General features: G+C 39.9%; 1 protein-coding gene and 1 pseudogene across 7 annotated transcripts; both read right to left on the bottom strand.

Moving 5' to 3' along the window:
* Positions 1–1,221: 1,221 nt before the first annotated feature.
* CEP55 (centrosomal protein 55) lies at positions 1,222–24,792 on the bottom strand. 7 transcript variants are annotated; one of them, XM_025466551.3, is made up of 9 exons: positions 24,503–24,792; positions 21,877–22,071; positions 19,547–19,822; positions 15,880–15,948; positions 7,819–7,969; positions 6,007–6,320; positions 4,623–4,694; positions 3,585–3,710; positions 1,222–2,348 (listed from the first exon to the last, which is right to left on the bottom strand). In XM_025466551.3, the coding sequence occupies exons 2-9, from the start codon at positions 22,057–22,059 to the stop codon at positions 2,148–2,150; spliced, it is 1,392 nt and encodes a 463-aa protein (XP_025322336.1). In that variant the 5' UTR covers positions 22,060–22,071; positions 24,503–24,792; the 3' UTR covers positions 1,222–2,147. The 7 variants fall into 7 exon arrangements, with proteins under 7 accessions (XP_025322336.1, XP_025322337.1, XP_025322338.1 ...); XM_025466552.3 differs by having other exon boundaries at positions 24,511–24,792; XM_025466553.3 differs by having other exon boundaries at positions 24,606–24,792.
* LOC125753917 (V-type proton ATPase subunit E 1-like) lies at positions 15,879–18,748 on the bottom strand (annotated as a pseudogene).
* Positions 24,793–25,031: the final 239 nt, after the last annotated feature.

Below are 25,031 nucleotides of genomic sequence, written 5' to 3'. Positions count from 1 at the left end.
GCAGGTGCAGCCCCCCTTAATTAAGGGCACCATTTTCCAGCCTCACATCACCCAGCTCCTGTTGGAGGGGGCTTTTCGGTTGGCTCCCTTGACTCATAAAATTTGCTCTGGGATAAGCAAGAGCATCAGAAAGCCACGTGTTGAGAGAGTATTGCCTGCCCTCCTGGATCATGGAATCGTCTCTGGACTGAAATTATTCACCTACATGGAAGAACATTGGTAAGAAACCAGCAGAGTGGGACCACCTGCTGTGCTCATGGCAAGGCTATGCTAAGGCCGCGGGGCCCTGTATTCTACGGTTTCCTGTGAAGGCACTCAGAAGTCTCTCTCCAGCCTCAGCACCAGGATCACTGTGGTGGTGTTCCTCCTGAAGAGCCGCTGTACATGTGAACCATGTCACTGGTGTACAGGACTGTCCCTGTGCTCAGTGCCAGGCTCACCTCTCTGAAGCGCATGACCTGCCCTGGGGCTACCTGAGGTTGGCTCTATTTTACTTCTTAGGCTACTTTACTTCTTACTCCCCCCACTTTTTAAAAATCTTAGGATAAGATTTATATCTTTCAAGAGTAAGACCTCCAGTCTTTATTAGAATAAGGCAGTTTCTGTACCCTCCATATACCTTGATTATAGCACCTCCTACGATGTGTTATACTTATCTGTTAGATATTGGCCTCCTCTGCTAGATGGTGAAGATGGGGCTGCATCTTATTATCACCGTATCACTAATACCTAGCCCAGGGACTTGCATGTAGTTGGCATTTAATAGGTGTTTGGAGAATGAGATCAGAGATGCTGGAGAACTCGCATAGCAGGGATCCACAGAACAGGTGGAGCAGAGGTTCGACAAGACACAACAACTTCTCAGACCAGAGGGATGGGAACATCAGTTGGCTCCTCTCTGACTCAAGGAACATTCCACTACTCTGGTTATATTATCACTTAAGTATATTGAGTTTGGAGAATTCACAAGGGTTTTCTGGCAGGGTAGAGAGAATGGCTTTGGAGTTGACTTGGGAGTTTGAAACCCCCAAGAATGTATATGCTTCTTTTTTAAATGATTGTGGGGATTCTGCTAAACCTTTCACAGCCTCATGTGGTTTGGGGTTCCAATGGATCCTTAACTACCTTATTGTTTTACACTATAAGTGAATCCATTGTTTTGCACACCTCTCAGGAGAGAAATCTGAGAATACTTACCTATGTACATATACACTAGGCATATTAAAACTTATTAAATAATTTTATTCTTTTCTCCTTTATATTACTAACAGTAGCCCAGTGTTCAGCATTTTAGAAAACTTGAAGAAATAAAAAAAAAATTGGGGGTTTACACACACATGTATAAAAATATATATTCGGATAAGCAAATATCTGCTCATTACACTGCCCAACTTAAAGAGTGCCAAAAATAAATAAATAAAATGCCTGCCAATCAAATGAGAGGGCTAGATGGTTTTGCTAAAATTCATTATAACACCTTTAAATGACCAACATGTGGTAACAAAATTCAAGTTAAAGTTACAGTCAGTTAGTATGAAAGAGAACATTATGTGGCCACTGAGTATTCCTTAAGCAGAATCTGCTTTGTGCTTAGAACACAGCTAGGTTTCAACAGTAAGCAGCAAAAAAGGTCAAGAAAATTTCCAACTTTTCTAATAACCGCCTTGTAATAGAAAGGAAAAAATATAGAAAGTATAACAATGGCCATGAAAATCGGAATTGTATGTTTATGAGGCTTGGGGTAACAAAAGCCAACATAGTTAAGATCCTTGGTTAGTTATCTCTGGTTTTTAAAAACCTACAAAACATAAAATATTTGCTTGTTGGTGCAACAGATTTAATCCACGAGCAATAACCTGAACTATCTTTTCTTCATCAAGTACTTTAACAGTGCAAAATGTCAGCTGTCTCAGCTCACACATTCCATCACTGAAGCCTGAAGATGAACCATCTCAGGGAGGTAAAGCTGTCAAGGAAAATGCAAAGCAGCCAAAAAAATACAATGATTCACTCCTATACCAGAGTCTCTGAAGGTAGAGAGGCAGTTTCTTATGTAAGAGGTGAAATAAGTAATTCAAAATATCCATAAGCTAACATAAGATACAGTATTGAATCTTTTGACACAAAAACAAAGAATACTTATATTGCTATTTGGAACAGTATTCAACGTGGACAAGCAGATCTCGATGTTCTGTGGCGGGGTACTGTATATTGCACTTGGGACATTCCACCAGGCTTTCATTCAGTGCAGCAGTGGGAGTTTTTGGTGAGGCAACTTTTACTCTGTTTTCAGACTCTCCTTGGAAAGTGACTAATGGCTCTGTGAAGGCAAGCTCACGAAGCTGCTTCTGAAAAATAAATATATATGAGGTGGTTATAAATTACCCAAATTACCCAAAAATTACTAGGCTTGGGGGTTTACATGGATAGGTTCTATTAAAATACTTAGAGCCAAATGTAAAGGTAGACTTGTGTGCAAGCCTGGCCAAATTTGCTAGTTTTGTAAAAAAGCAGTAAGTTCAGCAATAAAAACAATATAGAATCAATAATAGCAAAAAATGTTAATGTTGATCAAACAGGTTACACACAGAAATGATGAAAATACTGCATAAAATGTTTGTGACTTTCCTTTTTCATGTTTTTCCCCCTAAGGAACTCAGAATAGTCGATAAAGCTTAAAAATGAATATTTTATAGCACAGTCTAAAAATGACGGACAGCAGGGACACAAAGAAAAAAGCACAGGAAAATTATGGGCTCTTTTGTATACCCTCCAGCTTCCTATACTTTGCAAAATAGTAACAGAATGAGTTATAAATTTCAATTTCAAATATTATAAATCCTCAAAACCAATGACTTACTAGAGTCAAAGCATATTGTCTTTTACTCATAAAGAAGCTACAAATGATTTTAACAATTGCTTTTTTCTCTTTCAAAAACTGAGGAAGTCTATTTGTAACATTTCACCATCTGCGTTATTCTGTAGTACTACGATCATGTATAAAATACGGGCCAATGGGACATAACACGCAAACACAGATCCCAAAAGCTTATTAGTAAGATACAAATAATAAGTCAAAAATCACTTCTTCATAGAAGAAATCATTTAAAAGGCTTATGTTTTAAAAGATTATGTGTTCAAAGGTAACCCACAAAATGTGCTTAATTTAATATGCTTAAAACAGTGTATTAACAGGAACAGTCTATTATCACTAAAAATGGCATTTTTCTTTTTAAATAGAAAAACACAGTTTCCGTTGAGGATTTATAAGTGCGCTCCCTTCCCCCACGCCCCCCAGGGCAGCTCCTGTGTAGTGCCTCTAGAATCCCGTGCTGGGGCAGAGAAGATCCGGGCACCACTCAGCGGGCATGATGCTGAGGCCCATCATGTCCCTCTTCCTAGCGCTCTGGGTTGATGCTAAAAGGCAGCTGCTTCAGATGAAGCAGGGGTTCTTTTGCCTACTGATTTGAGAAACAGCCATTCTTAAGCTGTATCCTCCTGGTTTGGGAACTGGTTTGATAAATGGAAAAACAGCAGCAAGAGAAAGAAGAAAAGAAGTTTTAGTTGAACCATTCCAAACTCACCAAGGATTCCAACTGTGTTATTTGATTTCTTGCTTTTCGGAGCTCCTTAAGAATTACATGCAGTTGGTGCTGCATATTCTGACGGTCAAGTTTTTCATTTTCAAAGTCTAAAGTACATGCATGCATCTGGAACAAATGCCCAGGACAAGACAATTACGGCTTAATAGACACTGTCTGGTTCTCCGGACTAGATGTATAAATGTTTTTCATGGCACAAGAGGCAAGCATTTGTGCCTCTCAGCAAGAATTCATCTGAGTACAATGAGATGTTGATAAATGAAGCTTACGGTTGAGGCTGTGGTTTATCCAAGGAGCAAAGCAAATGCTGGAGGTATAGGTGAGTGAGGAGGAGCTCAGGAAGTTGACTGGAATTTCTCCTCCCCATCCCCCTCCCCTGTTTGTGGGGAAGGGGAAGAAGGGAAAGAGATGGCTATTCCTCAGTTTGGAATACACTAAAAATCTCTGGTCTCTGTTCTGAGAATAAATGGTACCTCTCTGGGTTCTGCTTGAAGTTATACAGTAGCCCTCATGCGGAGACCCTGCTAGGCTAGAATAGGGACTATGGAAGCCATGTGGGGAAGAATAAAATTTGCTAAGGCCAACATCACCCTGTCAAAACAATTGCCATCCCAGTTCAGAGAATCTGGTTTAGCTTAAAGACAGAAATATATAGCAAGATAAGTCAGATAGTCACTTAATTTTTTTGGTTGTTAAAGTTTATTAAAAACATTTTTCAGGGGTGCCTGGGTGGGCTCAGTCGCTTAAGCGTCTGACTCTTGACTTTGACTCAGGTCATGATCTCAGTTTGTGAGATTGAGCCCCACAATGGGCTCCATACTGGGCATGGAGTCTGCTTAGTAAGATATTCTCTCTCTCTCTCTCTCTCACTGCCCCTCCCCACCCACCCCATGCTCTCTGTCTCTAAAAAAAAAAAAATTCTTTTCATGACTTTCAAATGGTTCTTCACAGAACAAACATGAGGAAATATTCCATTTCCTAACAAGTTAAGGTGAATTTAGAAGCAACCTCAATAAGTACCTGTTGTTCCAGCAGAGCTATCCTTGTTTGTTCTTCTTGATGCTTTAACAGAGACGTGTAAAGGAACTGGACCTGTCAGATGTAAACAGAGCCAACACCGTCATAGCTGATCTTTTGTTGCGTGACCTGGGGTGCATGAGAAGCTCACCAGTCTCACATCTCTATCTGGGACAACACCTGCTTGTCGTGCTGAGTCACTGCAGCTGCTTGTTTGATGGCAAACTATAAAGCAGCTGAGCAGAACCACCCTGGCTGAGAGTTCCCTGGGGCACAGACTGCATGGCGATGAACAGCACCAAACTCTACAGCACACACACCTACTTTCTTGAAGTACTGACATCTGCTAATATTTCTGAGTTGGATAACAAAGCTGGCAATGCCTTGCCCTCCTGGTCCGCAGAGATGTGCAATAGAATTCTCAACCATTTTTGCTTAATCTTTTGTAAATATCACTGTGTGCACCTGTAGGCAGAAGCTAGGTGGTAAAGACTAAGAAGGCAAATGTTACAGACTTTTTTTTAATACCTCTCTCAACTTTTGGATGATTTTAAAAAATTACTTCGTATTCTAATAATAGCAATAACTAACTTCTACCCAGCCCTTGACTTTACAAAGACCTTTCACATTCTCTCAGCTGACCTTCACAAAAGCCTTTATGAAGCAAAAAGAGATTGTTGTGATTAATTTGACACATCAATGACCTGCAAGTCTGGGAAGGCAGCTGATTTTCCTAAGGCGGCACATCCTGAACTAGAGACCAGGTATGGATCTCAGATCATGTTTTTTCCATTACTCCATGCTGCCGAGTAAGATTTAAATGAATGGTTTCTGCCAAAGTACTATTCAATTCTAACCATCCTAACTTAGTAACTCTAATGTCACCGACACAGACATCCTGGCAGAAGGTGGGGAGTAGAACGAGAACATGGAAGATTTGTGTGAATTAACTTGAGCACAGCATCACCATGATCAAGGTGCCAGACTGGGAACCAGCATCAATTCCCCTCTTTGCTTCACACCTTCTGACTTCTGGCACACACCAGCCTCCCTCTCACCAACTGCCTTGTACACCTGAGTTCCTCCACAAGGAATTCCCCATTCCTCGCCTTACTGGTTCCTTCTTACCCAAAGACCTTTGTCTCAGTACCATCTCAGGCCTCCAGTCTCTCTGCATCATATTGCCCTGCTTTTTTTTACTTGGTTATGTAAGTACTTGTTTAGGGTCTGTTTCCACTCTAAAGAATCCCATAGTAGGGCAGGAACTTGCAGGAACTTGTTTTGTTCCTTGCTGGTTCCCTAGTAGTTAAAATAGTCCCTGACACTGGATGAGTACAATGACAATTTCGAATTCTGGATCATGGATAGTCTTACTGGTTAGGCTCACCTGAGATAAGAGCTCTTCAGATCTCTTCTTCTCCTCTTCAAGTTTTTCCCTAGCAATATCATTCTCTTCCTTGAGCCTTTGTATTTTCTCTGTTTTATGTCTATCGTCTTCCAGATGTTGTACATCTGCCTTTCTTTGTGAAGACAACAGTTGATTTAAATCTTGAACTTCTTTTTGGGTTTCTTCATATTTTCTTCGAAATTCACTAAGTTCAAAATTCAACTGAGTTATGGTCTGTCGTTCAACCTCGAGATCTTTTTTTGCATTTGCCAAGAGATGGTTGTAATATTTTTGCTTTTCTTCTTGAAGAAAATCTATGACAAACACATTGTGGCACAACACACTTTTTATATAATAGATAATATCCCTGAGAAGTTAAAACTAAACACATTTCTATAAATAAGATCTTATGAAATGAAGAGTCAAGAGATAGCGTTGATATTTGACAGAATGAGAAAAAGAAGTTCAGGTACATTTTTTGAAGTTAAACTAACAAATAGAAGAAGTGGAAACAGTAACATAGCTGTTCTATGGGAAGATAAAGTAATAATGTAAAGAAGATAAATCAACAAGTAGAGATATAAACTCATTGTTCATATATATATAATTACCAAAATTAAAAAAAAATGCTGAAAGCAATTGCTCTCATAGGAGGAAGAAAGAGCGATTGGGATGGGAAGGGAAGGGTGGGCAGACCTTTCTATACTTCTATTAAATTACTTTAACAAGAGTTCATATCACTTTGATAAAACACATACAGACAGAGAGAAAAACCTATATTGCCAAAGAAAGAAATTAGACTTAGCCCACCACTAAAATATTACTTTTATGTGTAATAAACTTATAAAAGCATTATAGTAAAGTAACTTTGCCCCCAATTCTTTTATATTTTCCTTTTTAAAAAAATTTTATTTATTTATTTGATAAGAGAGAGAATGAACGAACACAAGCAAGGGGAGCAGCTGAGGGAGAAGCAGGCTGCCCCCTGAGCAGGGGCTTGATCCCAGGACCCCGGGATCATGACCTGAGCCAAAGGCAGACACTTAACCACTGAGCCACAGAGGCTCCTATATTTTCTTTTTTAGCATTAGCTTCATTTAAAATTTTCAAACGTGAAGCTCCAAGATTATGAGCCTTGCCTGCCTTTCTTTAGCCTTTTCTTTATATAATTCAAAGCTTCAGTCCCGTTAGGGCTATCAGTTTTTAACAAGTGCTTTGCATGGGAGGTTTCTCTTCTTTTCTTAGTTTATAAGCTAGAACTGCTGGACCTATTTCCCCATCTGTAAAATGAGAATAATGACCCCTCTTGCCCCACCTCTTAGGGTTCTTGTGAAACTCAAAGCCAGGGAAGCTGCAAAGCCCTTGGAAAAAAGGTTGCATACTCCCTAGGAGCCTTCATTTCAATTCTGTGGGAGATTCAAAGGACTGAAGAATCATCTATAAGATGTATTCTTTCTTCTGGGACTGACCAATACATGAAAGGAAGCAAAGTAAAAACATGATCAGTGAGGAGGCCAACTCTGGGGGAAATGAAGTTGGAGAAGATCTGTGAAAGTGGGGAAGGACACATAGGAAGGAGAAAATTTAATGTGCCTTTAGAACTGTCAGAGATCCATCACCCTGTGCCTCTGGTCCCTTTGATCAGAAAACAATGAGAAAACAAACTTGCTAACATAGTCTTTCTTACTTCAGAGTTATAAGACTTGCTTAATTCACTTTCTAACATATTTATAAAAATCTAAATTTGACAAATCTCTCCTTTTGGAAAATGGCAGGCAAGCCTACCCCAAAAGAACATTTTTATACCAGTACCTTCTGATTCAGCCTTTTTTGTCTGCTGTGGGCGTGAATGAGCAGCTGTTTCTGGTTTCTGTTCCAACTCAAAGATCTTGGCTAAAAGTCCTTTTACATAGACCTCCCGCTGTTGATCATACACAAGCCACTGCTGATTTTTCTCCAGAGCCTCAAAAAGAAAATGAAAGCAAATCATTAATAAAATAAAAAAAAAACAAAATCTTCAAAAGGGTAAGGGACCCCCAGTGATGTAGCCTTTCCTAGTACAAAGAAATTCTTGTGGGTCAAATAGAACTCTAGACCACCACCACATGGTTTGAAACCCGGAGATCCATTCTGACATCAAGGTCCTTCAGAGCACCTAACACCATGGTGAAGTCATGTTTCCAGGGGGTCAAGTTCATTTGTTCTATACACAACTTGCTTTGTGTCTGTCCATGTAAATTAGAACACCTCCGTGGCAGAGGTAGAGGTCCTGCTCCAGAGATTTCCACCCAACACACAACTCTGCTCAGGAGCTCCCAATGTGGAGAGAGACGTGGACTTGCGGCCTGGTCGGCTGGTGCTCCCGCCCAGTCCAGCCACTTTCCTTCTCCGTTACAGATGCTGTTGCCCAATAACCTGAACTCCAAACTCCACCTTGTGGCTGCCTCTCAGAGAATCACACCTAAGGAGTCCGCTCCCTCTTTATCACCAATTTTCATCCTCTTACGACTCAAGTAAAAATCCCACGCTGGGATCACTCACTTGATTTGCAAAGGGGCTTATGAACTCAGTTGTTATATATATATGTCTACATATTTTTCAAAGTCATTTTACCAAACAAATAATAAATAAATAAAATAAAAATTATTTTGCCAAACATCTTCAGCTTTTTAATCTGTGGTTACTTTGTCTTTTAAATAGTAAGTTTCTTGAAGTGGCAGACCATGCTCTTCTGGAAGTATTCCTGGCTTTGTGTATAATATGTACTCCAGAAATCATCTGGATGATGGCATAATATTAATAAAGTAGGCAGTGTTTATCTAAGTTAGCAGATAACAGAGAAACTGATTCACTTTACTTTTACTGCTAACATTAGTTTACTGTTACTGCTAACAGTTTTTCATTTTGTTTCTTTCCTTCAAGAAACTAGACATGCTCTGATAGCCTTACTTGGTTGGCCACCTAGCCTAAGTCTAAAAACCTGATACCGGGATCCCTGGGTGGCACAGCGGTTTGGCGCCTGCCTTTGGCCCAGGGCGCGATCCTGGAGACCTGGGATCCAATCCCACATCGGGCTCCCGGTGCATGGAGCCTGCTTCTCCCTCTGCCTGTGTCTCTGCCTCTCTCTCTCTCTCTCTCTCTCTCTCTCTCTGTGACTATCATAAATAAATAAAAATTAAAAAAAAAAAACCTGATACCACCTGATCTGTGGTAAGACACTGGCAAATCCTCACATAAGAAGCTACATTAACTTTAGTGGATAAAGCAAGGTGGCATATATGGACAAAGGTGTGTAGATTTATGAGGTGGTGTATTATTATCAACCAGGACAAATTCATATATCCTCTGATTCTAACTCTCATTGTTCTTAACCAGTTGATCCCTGGAAATTCAGTGAAAGGCAAAGCCAAAGGAGTCTGCCAGGACAGCCCTGTATCCCCAGCAATTGCACACTACCCTCCCCACCTTCCCCTAGTTTTGTTACTGAAAGTGGGGCACAGATTCAAGTTAAAGCTAGCAAAATAGACAATTCATCTGCTGATTCTGGGCAGAAAAGCCTAGAAATTCTTATACTGCACCACCATGCAATGAGATTATAAGTCTTCTTTCTAACCCAGAAGTTCAATCTAAGAAGATGAGACTGTTCTTTTCTTGTTCTTTGTTTCTGAGAGGCTGGGCAAGTAAATCTCAACGGTTATTTGTGTAGAGCGTCCATATACATCTAAACCTCATGTCACATATGTAAAGTATGGATGAAACATCCCAGAAGGAGGCCTACATAGTGACATGAATACCCCTTCATGATAGCCATGCTCATCTGTACTGAGTCCTCTGCCCCTGGCACCCATGCTATGATTTGTCTTGAGCAACGATTGACCGTTGGATCTTGGTAAACCCTGCTTTTGGATTAAAAGAAAAAAGAAAAAGATGTGTCCATTTTTTGCTCAACAATGCAGACCCTCGGTTGGAAGGTGATTCCCCCATTAAGAGAGTGAGAGGAGACACAGACTATCAAACTTTAGGTTAATTAATACAATGATCATTCTACTTTGGGAGGAAAAACAACTCTTAATAAGTTCAGTTCAACCTCTCCCTTGGTTCCCCTAAGTGCTAAATCATTTAATTAGTAACAGAATTTTTGAGAGCTTCGTGACACCACTTGCTAAAACTGAAGCTATGTTCCCTTAGGCTAACATTAAAATGGCCCATAAACTGCCTCTTCCTATCTCTTCAGGTTACAGCCTAGCCATTTCTGGCCTCCACTGCCACCTTGCTGTCCACATAGCTATACACACCCTCTTGCCCAGAATGCCCTAGAACTCCTCCCTGTATCACGTGCCCACTTAAATCCCACCTTTTCATCAAGTTCCAGTGCATCCAGGGTTGTCTTTCAGGCCTCCTTGCCATAAGTGCCCTCACCAAGCTCCCTCTCCTTTGTAAGCCAACAGTGATTTTAATGTCCATTCAATTTATTTGGCATCTTATACTAATGACCTTGATTGTGTTCTGATGATAGTTCTTATCTGAACTAGATCATGGCCCCTGGACAGCTGGCCCAGGCTTGTTTAGATTTTGTATACTTCCATTTATATGTTCGATGCTTCCATGGCAAGTAGCTGCCTAATGAATGTGAACGATGGTAACAACATGGAGCAGAGAAACAATGGTTGCCAGAATCGGCAAGCACCCACACAAGCCTTTTAGCCCCAAACTGAAGTTTGGGTATTCAGGGGAGGAAACGTCATGAAAAAAATCTAGTAGTTCCTTATACATACTAGAATAATCCATTCAAAATGATTTAAAAAGAATCAAACACTCTCAAAAAGCTATTTCTCATTAACTAAGGAATATATGAAAATGAATTTCAAACCCCTTTATAATGGAACTACCATAGCTATTTCTATGATTTTAATAAGTGTATACTATGCAGCCTTTGTGTCATAATTCACTCAGACCTGTTGAAATCTATTATTAACAGTGGTTGAAGTGGCAGCCAGGACGTATAATTTTATACCCTTCAGGGGTGCCAAAAAAGATGGCACAAAGTTCTTGACAAAAAAGTTGCATGATCAAAGCAGACTGAAGTAAAACACACATACTGAAACACTTTCAAAAATGTTCAATTCTTTTTCAATCACCCTGCATTTGTTGTAAATACACTGAAAAAGGAGTAGCTCCTCTCTCCTATGACCTGGCATCTCACCCCAGGGGGTGAGATGGGAAAAGCAGTAAGGAACACACTGGATATTTTCAGTTGTATACCAAGGCGTCTTCTTTCAGAGTAAGAATTTCTATCTTTTAAAGATATAAAACAGCTGAGCTTCAAGTCTGAAAAGATCTTTCTATATAAAAACTCCTCAGTCTAGAGAGTTATTCTAACCTTTACTAGGCTCTTTCCATGAGCATCCTACAAACTCATGAGCATGTAGGCATGGGGCTTAAAGAATTTCAGTGTCTGCTCTCTGCAGAACTAAGAAATGGATTAGGATGACAGAGGCAGCTTCTGGAATCAAAGACTTAGTCCAAGGTCCTCCAGTCACTTGACCACACACTTTTCTCTTGGTACCTGTCAGGCAGTTATAACATGAGTCCTCCTCACAGAGTTTAAGAGTAGATTTGGAAAGTGGAGATAATGTACATTCACTCTGTATTAAATACTCAAATTTAGCTGCCAAAAGAGGTAGTGTTGTAGGATTCAAAAAGCATGCATATAGCCAAATCTTTATAAATCGTGTCTGATGCTAAAGATACCTAATTGTATATCAAATTTTAAATCTGTCCAACTTTAAGAAACAGTTTTTTAAAGACTTCATTTATTCATAAGAGACACAGGAGAGAGGCAGAAACATAGGCAGATGGAGAAACAGTCTCCCTGTGGGGAGCCTGATATAGGACTTGATCCCAGGACCTAGGGATCACAACCTGAGCCAAAGGCAGATACTCAACCACTGAGCCACCCAGGTGCCCCAAGAAACATTTCAATATAAATAATTCAAGTCCACGTTGGATGGTGCTGAAAATTTTCTCCTTTTTTAAGATTTATTTATTTGAGAGAGAGCACAAGAGCAAGAGGGAGAGCAGGAGCAGGGAAAAGGGGCAAAGGGAAGGGGAGTAGCAGACTCCCTGCTGAGCAGGGAGTTCAATGCAGGGCTGGATCTGATGATCCTGAGATCAAGACCAGAGCTGAAGCCAGATGCTTAATGGACTGAGCCACCCAGGTGCCCCGAAAATTTTCTTTTAAAGGAACCTGTCCATACATCACTTAAGTATGAGAAACAGAACTGTTGGTTGAAGATTTGAGGGGCAATATTCTAAAAGACCAGGTGATGGCGATGTTACATTAGTAAAGTAGTCCATGTTTCTTTCCTCCAGGCCTCACTGTCTTCTGCATTTGCTTTCTTCTCTAAATAGTATCAATAATAAATGGACTTGATGGCTATCAATAAATGTTTATATTAGTTTTGCATCTTTAGAGTCATCATTGCATTATCATCTCTTCCAGCTTTGTGCCCTCTATACATTTATAAGGCATGCATTTAACATTTCCACTCAAATTATCAATAAAAATATGGAACAGAAAAAAATATGGAACACAAGTAGGCAAAAGTGAATGCTACTAAAGCTCTTCCTCAGGCTTCACAGGGATCCATTTTATGTTTCCTGAGCAAAAACTCTAACATAGGTTAAAATGTTAGTCTATACTGGAGGAATAAAAAAAGCGAGTCAACTGACAAAGCTGGAATATGTGCCTGCTTTCGGCTCAGGTCATGATCCCAGGGTCCTGGGACTGAGCGCTGAGTAGGGCTCCTCACTCAGTGGGGAATCTGCTTCTCCCTCTGCTCCTACCCCCACCCCCACTTGTTTGCTCTCTCTCCCTCTATCAAATAATTAAATAAAATCTTAAAAAAAAATTAAATTGCTATCTGTACTGTAGACATGTAAGAAGACATCCTTGTTCTGAGGAATATATATTGAAGAAGACATCCTTGTTCTGAGGAATATATATTGAAGTATATAGGTTTAAGGGGCTGTAATACATGCGACTCACTCTTAAAAGGTTCGGAAAAAAAATTTATGTTCTGGGGGGTCTGGGTGGGGATTGAAGAGATATATAAAATGAAGCAAAATGTTAACAATGTTTGAATTTTGGTAAAGAGTATATGGGTGTTCTACTTACCATTTTTATTCTTGTAACTTTTCTGTAAATTTGAAATTTTTTTTTTTTTCCCCAAGAGTAAACTCATTTAATGCTTACAACAGACACTGGCTCCTCTGGCAAGGAAAGGAAACCTAAGCTTGCACAGAGGTCAGAGGTCGCGGACCATCCTGTCTCGGGGCTGCAGAGGGTGGGGCCGACCCGCAGCCTTCTCAGATCAGGTCCAGCAAATAATTGTTATTTACCTTCCTTAAATTGTTTAAAAATCAGATTTTTAAAATTCAGAGCAAGAAATGCCTACTTCAGCTTCCTCTTAGCTATTTGGTTTGCAAGTCAATGACACTACAATGTTTACAGTATGAACTCCATGTAATTATTTCAAATGACATCTAAAAATGTCAACCTAAATGGTCACTGAGGAATGATACAGTTAGGCATTAAGAAGGGTGAACATGGGTTTTTAGGGCTTTTTTCAGCATAACGAATACTGATTCTTAAAATAGGTGGGCAAAGTGATCCAAGAAGCTTTGTGGGAACCTGGAGGAAGGGCAAAGGACTGGAACTACTGAGCTCTCAAAGCAGAATAATGTGAGCCCTGTGCTCAGAGGAGTGACAGATTGCTTTCCCTGCTTCCTAGTCTCCCCCTGGGCTCAGAGACAACCACAGCTAAATCATCTCTTGCTCCTCAACTGTGTAAGTTAATACCGCAGAGCTGAGAGCTTATTGGAAACGTGGGATCTCGGACCCTACCCTAACCAATGAAATCAGAATTTGTGTTTTATGAAGATCCCCTAGTCTCATATGCACAGGAGAGTCTGGGAGGCCTTGCTCAGTCTAGACCATTGGATGGTGAGTTGGGTTAAATTTTACTCCACTTATCTGAAATCCTTTCTAAGGTAAACAGAGCAGAGGAGCACAATATGATCCTTAAGTAAGCCAGGAAGATAAAACAGAACAAAAAGGTTGGGTATCCATGTATAACATTTCAAAGTTATTTTCATACAAAGAATTGTCATTATCTAAAAATAACTTTAACTGATATTTGAAGCAATTGATACCAAGAAGCCTAAAAGTTACATGTATGTTTAAGACAATAGCATATATTTTCAGGTACTAATAAAATTCAAATGTTCTAGACACTGGGCATATAGCAGTGAAAAAAACATGGAAATCCTCCCCTCGTAAAACATATACCACTGTAAGACTTACATAATAAACACAATACGTGAGTGAAATATATTGTAAGTTTAACAGTAATATGCGATGAGAGGAAAAGTTACAGAAGCAGGGAAAGGTAATAGGAATTGTCTGGGAGCTATAATTTTAGAAAAGGTGGCTAGGTAACCCTCTGGCCCTGGCCCCACCCCTACCCCTCCCACCCAAGAAAGTGACAATTGAATATTATCTGATAAGGTAAGGAAGGTCATGAAGATATCTGGGGAAACGGTGTGCCAGGCAGAGCAGAGAGAAAAGGTAGTGTATTGAAGGAGTAGTTAGAAAGCCAGCATGGCTGGAGCAAGTAAAGGGGAAGTAGGAGGTGTGCACATAAATCATTCATACATCTGTACATCTGTGCAGCTGGTAGGTATTGACATACATGGAACAATAAAGGTCGTATAACATATGACACAAGGAACTTATTTTGATAGATCTTTAAAAAGTATGTTTCTTCTTTATCTTAGTTACCTGTAGGTGAGTTACTTTGATAAGGTACTATAGGACCCTGCGATCCAGACACTCAGATTTAAATTCTTTGGAAGATCAAATAGACCTCAAGGTACACTTGCTAGATGAAAGAAAACAGGAATCTTAAGAGAAACTTAGAGAAGAGTAGACTTGCCAGTAATATTTCTGGAATCAAAATACCTACCTACTGGCCTAATAATTAACTCAAGAATTTTCTACATTGTGTATCTGAGACTAAAACTTGAAAAAATACAGTGAATAATAATCCTATGTCCTCAATTAATTCAATTCACAATGAAACACACCAATCTATTTAACACATAAGTTTGAAGTAATATAGCCTTACCATATATCTAGAAAACCTCATCTCAAATTCTACAGAAAAGTACTGAGTATACAGATAATGTGTTTCCTTTGCAAACTACAAAAGCAAATCCTGATTCCAAGAGAAGAGTTTCAAATGAATAAATACATCTTGCATGGATAAATAAAAAGAAAAAATTATAAGTGAAATTACAACATAATATAATAACTGGGCAAACTAGATTTAGGTGAAGAAGGAAAATTGTTGAGGTATTTGGGTGAGTTCTAGGGCTTTCTTGCCTAAAGAGACTAGGACTAGAGGAACTGGCCCTCTTGAATGCCTAGAAAGAGACCTAAAGGTAGTAACGTAGGGAGATGATCTCAAACCATTCAGTTCTTTTCTCCTCAACAGACTATTTTCAAGTCACAGCACCAATGCTGTCAATTTCCATGAAATTTAAGAACGAATTAATTAATCCTCTCTTCCCATAACTTAATAGAAGGAAAATGAGGGGCGCCTCAATGGCTCAATCAGTTAAGCATCTGACTCTTGAGTTCAGCTCAGGTCATGATCTCAGTCATGAGATCAAGCCCCGCACTGGGCTCTGCACTGAGCATGGCGTCTTCTGGTCTCTCTCTCTCTGCTCCTCCTCGTGCTCTCTCTCTTAAATAAATAAAAGCCTTAAAAAGTAAATAAATAAAAATAAATAAAAGGAAAATGAGCTTACATCTTTCAGTTGTATTTCCATTTCATGAATATCATTCATTGATGAGTTGAAGCAGCTTGTAGCCATAGTCTGAAATAAACCAATATTAGTTAATATAAAAAATTTAACAAGTTTCCTCACCATATTTGGTTCTATAATAACAGAGAATACCTCACAAGGACATCTCAAAATCCACATCTAGTACATGCTGATGAACCATCATGCCAGGTGACAGGTACCAGAGGAGAAGGAAGATCTGGAAGCTTCCTCAGCAGAGTGGAAGCCCTGAGATTTCATACCTAATTTGATTTCTGAGGTCATCTGGATCACAGCATACCTCAGTGCCTAAGAATTGCCCAGTGGTTTTCACCACAATGAGACAAAACTAAACAAGTAGGCTGTTTAAATGAAATCTGGAAAATATTAAATTGTCAAATAAAAGTTGTTTTCTAGAATTATATTTGTATTAGTATTAATTAGTATTAGTCCATACAGATTATATGGAACTCAAGACAAAATTTCTTTCCTTTTTTTTTTTTTTTTTTAATTTTCACACAGAGGGGAAAAAAGTGGTTGGATGGTTGGATGGATAGGTATCCAGGCTAACCAACAAAACTCCTAACAAGCTATATTTCAGTCTTTTAACACCTTTAAGGAAGCAGACTTGTGTGAACACTGGCAATAAATCACAAAATATTTTTCTCCAAAGGTTCTTAGCTCATCCCAGTAGCCCTTTCTCCCCCTCAATTTAGTTGTCCTGGTAAAAACTAGGACAGAGGCAGTTCACCAAAGCCTCTTCCTTTTCCTCTGGGTACACTGTGGACTATATTTCCCAGCCTTCCCTGCAGTTAGTGAGGCCATGAGACCAAATTCTGTCTGATGGAATGGGGGCAGAAGTGACATATGCCAATGCCAGGCCTGGTCCCCAAACCCTCCCTTCATGCTCCACACGTTCCCTCTAGCTTACAGCTGTACACAGAGGATCTGGTGCAAGGCCGGGGGAGCCACTAAAAGGAAGGAACCTGGATCTGAGTGACTCTGCAGAGCAAAGCCTCTTCCACTCCCACCTGCACAAGGCCGTGACATGGGGGGAAAATGAACATCTGTTTTATGAGACCCTGAGATTCATAGGTTGTTACAGAATCAAAGCAGGCCGACTAACATAGAAATCAATAATAACCTTATAATATGATTGTTATAAGAATACATTTTTTAGAGTTATCATTTCTACCAGAATTCATATTTAAAAGTGGAGAAACTAATTCTTGAGCTTTAAGGAAAAGTTTTAGGTGATCACTTTGGATCTATAATTTTTATGAATTTTAGCTGTGTGAAAATTCTCTACAAAAACATATCCTCTTTGTTTTTGTTTTGTTTTTTTTTAAACCTTTTGTTTTAATAAATAAGACATATTCACCGCTTAGGTTTTAAATCACATTTACAGATGAGGAACACTTCTAGGCCCAAACAGGTTAGCAGTGAAGCGACTAATGCTGGGAGGTATGCATGGCCCCCATGCACTTTAAGCCTAAGAGCAAAGACTTCATGTCAGAGAACACTGTACACATCACCTCTAGGCTCAAGAACTAGAAGCAGAGGACTGGAGGAAGAGCAGAGACTTGGTGAAGCTCCTGTGACCACCATCTGATACCCTCACCTTCACACTACAGAAGCCGATGAAAGTTGTGCTACTTTTAGATAAGCTAAGAAGGAGCTTTCCTGATTATATGAAGTCAAACTTTCTATTGTTAACAATTAGGATAAGGGCATTAGCTACACAGAGTATCCACTGACAAATACAGACTATGAGAACAGAGAAGAGGAAGCCACACAGATATCTCGTTTCTTCAAATATCAGAAACTTCCACGCCACAGCAGGAGAACAGTGGATGAACTCTACCCCTCCCAAAGGTTTAGTTCAAAAACTTCCTGTTGCCATTTGCACCAAATAAGGCTCCCAGTACTTCTGGCATCATCTGCTGGGCTATAAGGTCCAGTCAGCTTTCTAGAGTATTGGAAACCTTTATTTTACAATCCCCATTATAGATCTCCACTTCACCAGCTATTTCCTCAAGCAGGTAGGATTCCTGATCAATTTGGACATCAACATCTTTTTTGGTGGCAATTTTGTACATAGGAATCACTTTTTGCACTGCAGCCTTTACCAGAGGGAAAGGCTCTGTTTCCTGCAACGAACAATCATTTGGGGCTCCAACAATTGGTACAAACCCTGGAGGACCAGTCCATCCAGCACACTTGGACTCTGGTTGTATCTTTTACCACTTTGCTGAGTCTGTTTTGCTTCATTTAGCAGGTCTGTAATAAGGTCATCTCTTGCTCTGAGGACCTTGAGCCTTGCTTGATTCATCAAATTAGACATCTGAATTTTCTTCTGCTGCTCAATCTGTTTTTCTTTCTTATCATAGTATTCCATAATCTTCAGTCTTTGGGTTTGCACAAGACGACCTTTCTCAATGTTGAACTCTTCCTCTGCCTTTGCATCTATTTCCTCTGCTTTCTCGTTGGCTTCTTGTTCAATAAAAGCCATCATATGCTTAATCTGCTTCTGCACATCGGCATCGCTGAGGGCCATGGGGAAAGCTGTGCTAGGCCGGCAGGCCACTGGCTCAAGCTTAGCCTGGAAGGTGGCGGTAGAAAGCAGGAAAAGAAAATCCGGCAGAGGTATCGGCTTCCTTTGGTTTATCAACATATCCTCTTTGAATTCACCTGTAAAAGTACTCAATTGCCCATCTATGACAGTACATGTAAATGGTATAGGCCCTATCACTCTGACTATTCTGAATAGGAGAAAAAGTGCAAAGACCCTTATTAACTTTGAGGTATATCTGAAAGCTACAGATTTTCTTCTATAGGTGGTAATAATACTATTAATATTATCTAAATGTTCAAATTTGCAAAAGAATCAAAGATCTAATCAATAAGAAATCATTTCTTGAGCACTTACTATATGCCAAGCACCATGCTAGGGGATTTACATATATCACCACATTTAATCTCCAGGATTATTTCTCTATTTTTTTATACCTCTCTACCTCCTTCACCTATTTTAATCTCCAATATTCTTATCTTGATTTTAACAGTGTGGAAACTGAGGTTTAGAAGAAGGGTCTGGTGAATTCTAGCATTGTCTCTAAAGCTAGAAAGGTTAAGGAATTTGTTCACTCAACTAGCAAGTGGTAGAACCAAAATCTGAACTCAGATCTGCCTACCTACAAAGCCTTGTTCTCACTAGTAACTTTAAAACAGAGGAGGAGGGAGCAAAAGCACTTGTAGCTCGAAAAAGCAAACCGGATATTATAATTGTGTATCTCAAATCTGAAAATAACAAAATGAAGGCTATTGTCTTTATGATAGAAACTACAGGAAAAAAAAACCCTAGAAAACCTTGGATGTTGTAGATACACAGTATATTCTGTATTCTGAATATTCCTTTGCACAAAAAAATGATCTGGGGAGTGGAGGGAGCCATATTAACTATTTTTGCTTATAGAGAGGGTACCAGGCTATAAATAAAAAATAACTTGTTAGTAAACTCTATTGTTTCATCATTTGACAAGTGTGTTTTAACAAACCCATTCTTCACAAGAATTAAAAAAAATTGTACCAGAAAGGGAAAAAATCTGAGTTTAAAGAAATGATGAAAAAAAAAAAAAGAAATGATGAGTACCTGTGATAAGCGGAGTGTACTGGCTTTGCTTTCAAGTTCAGCAAGCCTCGCAGTTGTAGCAGACAACTGTTTTTTCAATACATCTGTCTCTTCAGACAAGGATTTCAACAGCTGTTCCCTCCTTTCGCCTTCCTTTGTCTTCTCCTCCAGCTGTTCAAGCAATGTAGTATTATTATACTTGGCTTTCAGCTGCTCTCTGAGTCTTTGTATTTCTTTGTCTTTCTCTGTGAGGTGATATGCATTCTTCTCCCTCTCAGCTTCTAGGACTTGAATTTTCTAGATATAAACTAAGAAGAATCTTAGAACAAAGCCAGGTCAAACATGAAAATAAGCAACATACAACAAGCATTTATGAAGAGTTTATTATACATCAAGTCAGCATTATACTAGATACCAGGGCCAAAAAGAAAATGAAGCCGAGGTCCTATGCTCAGAGAGCTCATAGAGAGGTAAACTGATAAATTACTGCGATACACTAAGTGCCGTACTTAAGATATATATAAAATGAATGGGACACATACACAGAAAAGAGAAACCGACTCTGTCAAGAATGGTAAGAGAAAGCTAAAGAAAAGCTGGCTCTCACATCAGTATCTGATAATCATCCTTCTATAATACCAGTTCTAATCATCTTAAAGGCTAAAAGCAAGCCATACAAGAGATAGATACACGTTCATTAATGAACTTGAAGCAACAGAACTTAAAAATTACAGAATGTTACAACTGGATAAAAATGCATTCGTTAACTTGTTTTTTGTTAATAAATGATTTGGTATCAACTCTAAAAGATGATCTTCAAAGGAGTGTTCACTTTTTCAAGGATTTAAAAGATAAAGAAGGCATGCTTGTTAAACTGCTACTGACATAAGGCAGAGAGCAACTCTGGGGAGCCCAAAAACGTTAAGAGACTGACTTTACATGCTAAGACGGTAAAACCACCATAAAACTACAAACTTGCATGGAGGTGGAGGGGAGAAGCAATTGTTCAAATATAAAATGGGGAAACTGAGTTAGTTGACCCTGTGAAAATGATGTGGGGACTTTAGTTGCCTCAAGCCTAAGATAAGGCAGTAGTATGATACAGTTAAAAAAAAAAAAAAAAAAGCCCATATAATTTTAGGCTTTTGGAGGGTACAGCATCCAGATTAGCGGAAATAATAGTGCCATTTCAACTCATGTTTGCCACAGTGCACAGCACACACACCAATATTGTTCAAGGAATGTGAAAACATCACAAGCATCACAAGGTGCTCAGGAAAGTAACCAGGATTATAAGATGCTAGAAAAGCTAAAGAGTATGGGGTTGGTCTACAGAAAAGTAAAAGGAAGGAAGATTCCGTCAAATATCTGAGAAGTTTTCATATGGATAAAAAATGACTTGTTCTATGCCTGTAATACATACAATTAGAACAAATGGGGAGAAGTTACAGGAGGTTTAATTTCAATTGATTATAAAGGAACAAAGTTTTGACAACCAGTGCTTGTCAAAGATGGAAAGAACTGGAAAGAGATCTCTCAGGGAAGCTATTAGATTCCATCACCAGACTGCAAAATAATTTTTATGTCTAAGAATTAGTGATAGATCATTTCTCAATGCTTGAATAAGTATGTGTTGTTAAAAGAATAATAAATCATTTGGTTTTATGATGTGCCTATAAAATAAAATTTAAAGAAATCCAATGATACTATTTAATATAGGTCATTTATTTTCTAACTATGAATAATAAGAGAACTGTTGTAAAATAAAATTAAATTAACGATTAAAAATTTAAAATCTCGGGATCCCTGGGTGGCGCAGCGGTTTAGCGCCTGCCTTTGGCCCAGGGCGCGATCCTGGAGACCCGGGATCGAATCCCACGTCGGGCTCCCGGTGCATGGAGCCTGCTTCTCCCTCTGCCTGTGTCTCTGCCTCTCTCTCTCTCTCTCTGTGACTATCATAAAAAAAAAAAAAAAAAAAATTAAAAAAAAATTTAAAATCTCCCAGTTCTAATATGTTCCTAGCTGCTTTATTGACTATGCCATAACAAACTGTAAATTAGAGAACCTGAAATATAGTTTAACAGAATGCAAAATGCCAATACATGTAATGATTTTACCTCAAAAAATCTGAAACAAAGATTACTTGGAAAGCAGCCAATATACATGATAAAATGGATTTTTAAACACTCATGTTAAAATCTGAACTCTGTTGAACACTTTGAAATTATTAGATTTGATTTTTTACATTTAGTGAATAAACAGAAAAACTAAATTATATCATTATTGGGAAAATACTTTATCTCCAACAGCAAAGTTTATTACAATTGAAAAACATTTATAAGGCCACTCACCTCCAAAAGTCTGTGTCTGTCTTTATCAGTCAACTTTCCTTTTCCACTTGTGATTTCATCCACTGATGTTTTTAAGGCTGAAATTTCTCCCCTAAATTTTTCTAATGCAGTTTCTGATTTGGAGTTACTAGACTTTGATCCCCATTTACCTTTAATTAAACCTTTGGGACTTCTGGAAGACATTTCTGAAACTATCTGTAAAAATGAAAATACAATTATATTTTATGAGTCTAAGTTTAAAAGGACAAATCTCAGGCTTGTAACCTTTTGCTAAATAGAAGAACATTTCCATCTCAATAGAAGTGACACAGCCAAACCAGTGGGGTATGAGAAAGGGACTGGGAAAGGCTTCTGGCTTGGTGGTATCAATATTTATTTTTTAATCTGTGTGGTAGATACATGGGGAGAATTCACCTTTTAAAAACATGTCAACTTAATCTTGACATACACAGTAATGCACAGAATTAGTGAATTACCATATTGTACACCTGAAACTAATATAACACTGTATGTTAATCATACTGGTATTAAAATAAAAAAATTTAAAAATATGTCAACTTGCATGCTTATGTTTTGGGGAGGATTCTGTATGTATGTCATGCTTCAATGAGAAAGTTTCATTTAAAAAAAAAAAGGGATCAATAATTAAACCATTAAATGAAGGCTGAATGAAACAGATCACAAAGACATATCTTACCCTGGAATAAAATGCTTGTGGTAAATGATATTCTGAGAACATAGGCACTGAAATGTCATTACCTAACTTAATGATATGTCCTGTTTTAAATCTTTTTTTTTTTTTAATTATTTTATTTATTTATTTATTTATGATAGGCACACAGTGAGAGAGAGAGAGGCAGAGACACAGGCAGAGGGAGAAGCAGGCTCCATGCACCGGGAGCCCGACGTGGGACTCGATCCCGGATCTCCAGGATCGCGCCCTGGGCCAAAGGCAGGCGCCAAACCGCTGCGCCACCCAGGGATCCCTATGTCCTGTTTTAGAAGATAGGTCTAGTTCAAATCTGTGTAAACAGGCAGCTACCTGAGAGACTACAGTAAGCAGAAGCGAGAAGAATCCAAGACAGGATATTTATAGGAAAAAGAGACACAATATTCAAGAATTAAGGATAAGAGGCCAAATTAAGTAAGAGAAGCTTAGAATCTGCTAAGAATATTAGGTAACAGTTTAGAAGAAGTGTATAGTATTAACTCCAGGGGCAAAATATATAGTGAAACATACTGTGCATGTAATGAAAGTAGCTTTAATTAGAGAGATTAAAAACCATTTTCCACCTTATGGATCCCAAGATAAAATAATGGTGGTAACTGAGGAAGTTAAAGGAATATAAGACCATTCATGCACTCAAAAAATATTAGAAAATCTAATTTACGAGGTAGCATAATAGGAGCTGGTATAAACTGGCAAGAAAGAAAAAAGAAAAGAAAAGAAAAGAAAAGAAAAGAAAAGAAAAGAAAAGAAAAGAAAAGAAAAGAAAAGAGAAGAGACATGTCCCCTTAATGGGATGCTTAATCTAGTAAAGGAGGCAAGAAATAACAAGGACACAAATTCTTAAGTTGTAAAGACTCTCAAGGTGTAAAGTTAACACTAAATAGAAAATGAAAAGTAGTGCTAAGTGATTCCAGTAAAAACTGGGAAGACCTACTTTGATAAGGTGGCAGGGAAGGCCTCTCTGTAGAAGTGACTTTTAAGGTCACCCTGTATGAAATCAGAGAGCCTGAAAACACTCGAGCTGTGTAAACTGAGGTGAACGGACCATCTAGCAAAAGGTTAGTCCTGGATTTTTGCCCATTTGACAGACTAAAATAACCAGTAAATAAATTAAGGTTCATGTAAGGTTATGGTACCTTGAGAACCCGCCACCACAGGAGGTTCTTCCCTATAGAGTTCTGGTAATAACACTTGCTGACTCGGTATACTGGGTTGATAAGACAGAACGCTGCAATCCAGCCACCTGCACAAGGCATCTATTCCTCGGTTCCCAACTGCAGGCAAATCTTACAAAGACAGGCGCTCGGGGGGCACAGTCGGTTAAGCCTCTGACTCGATTTCGGCTCAGGCGGTGACCTCAGGGTCCTGAGATGGAGCTGGCGGTGTCTGTTCAAGATTCTCTCTCCTTCTCTCTCGGCCCCTCCCTCTGTGCACGGGCTCTCCCCCTCTCTCACAATCAATCAATCAATCTTAAAAAAAAAAAAAAAATCGTGCAAAACCCCTCACATAAGAGCTATGTGGGCAGGGGATCCCTGGGTGGCGCAGCGGTTTGGCGCCTGCCTTTGGCCCAGGGCGCGATCCTGGAGACCCGGTCGGGCTCCCGGTGCATGGAGCCTGCTTCTCCCTCTGCCTGTGTCTCTGCCTCTCTCTCTCTCTCTCTGTGTGACTATCATAAATAAATAAAAATTAAAAAAAAAAGACCTACGTGGGCAGAGAGGCAAAGAAAATCCGCAAAAGAAGGCACTTTCTCACTTCTAAAATGAAGATGTTTGTAGAACAGACACGATCGTGCTTGCTAATCCGCACGATGCCCTCACGAAAGTCCCTGGCCAAGTCACTTGGCCTCTCCGCGCCAAAAAAAGAAAAAGGGGGGGGGGGGAGGATGATAATACGCACCTACGCACCGCAAAGCTGAAAGGAAGGATGGACACGCCCACGGCGGTGAGGCTCCCAACTCGGTGCCAGGCAAGAAGCGAGCGCCCGGGAAGGGGGCATATACCTGGGCGGGCAGAGATGGAGTCCAAGCAGACGCTGTCGGCCCGCGGCCGCGTCCCTCGCCGTCCGGCCCTGGCCGCCCTCGTCACCCACGGCTGTCGCCTCCCTGCCGCCAGCCAGCACCTGAGGCGAAGCCGGGTCCTCGCGTCCGCGGGGTCACACCCTGCGGCACCCGCGCCGCTTCCGGGAGTTTGAATCCCGCGGCTGCGGGGCGGGGCACGTCACTGCCGGCGGGGGCGTGGCCGGCAGGAAGGGGGCGCGGCACGCGCGGCGGGCTCGCGGCCCTCCGATTGGCTGCGGCCTCCGAGGGGGCGGGGCTGGAACCTGGAGGCGAGGTGGAACGGAGGTGGGCCCGAGGGGGCGGGAGCAGAGGCGGGACTCAGGCGGGGAACTCCTGCCCTCCGGTTGGTGGTCCTCTTCTGGGGCTGTC

This window comes from Canis lupus, chromosome 28 (genome assembly GCF_003254725.2).
Source record: "Canis lupus dingo isolate Sandy chromosome 28, ASM325472v2, whole genome shotgun sequence".
Classification (NCBI taxonomy): Eukaryota; Metazoa; Chordata; class Mammalia; order Carnivora; family Canidae; genus Canis; species Canis lupus.
The sequence above is the reverse complement of the archived record's forward strand: the minus strand, read 5'-3'. Positions and strand labels throughout refer to the sequence as shown.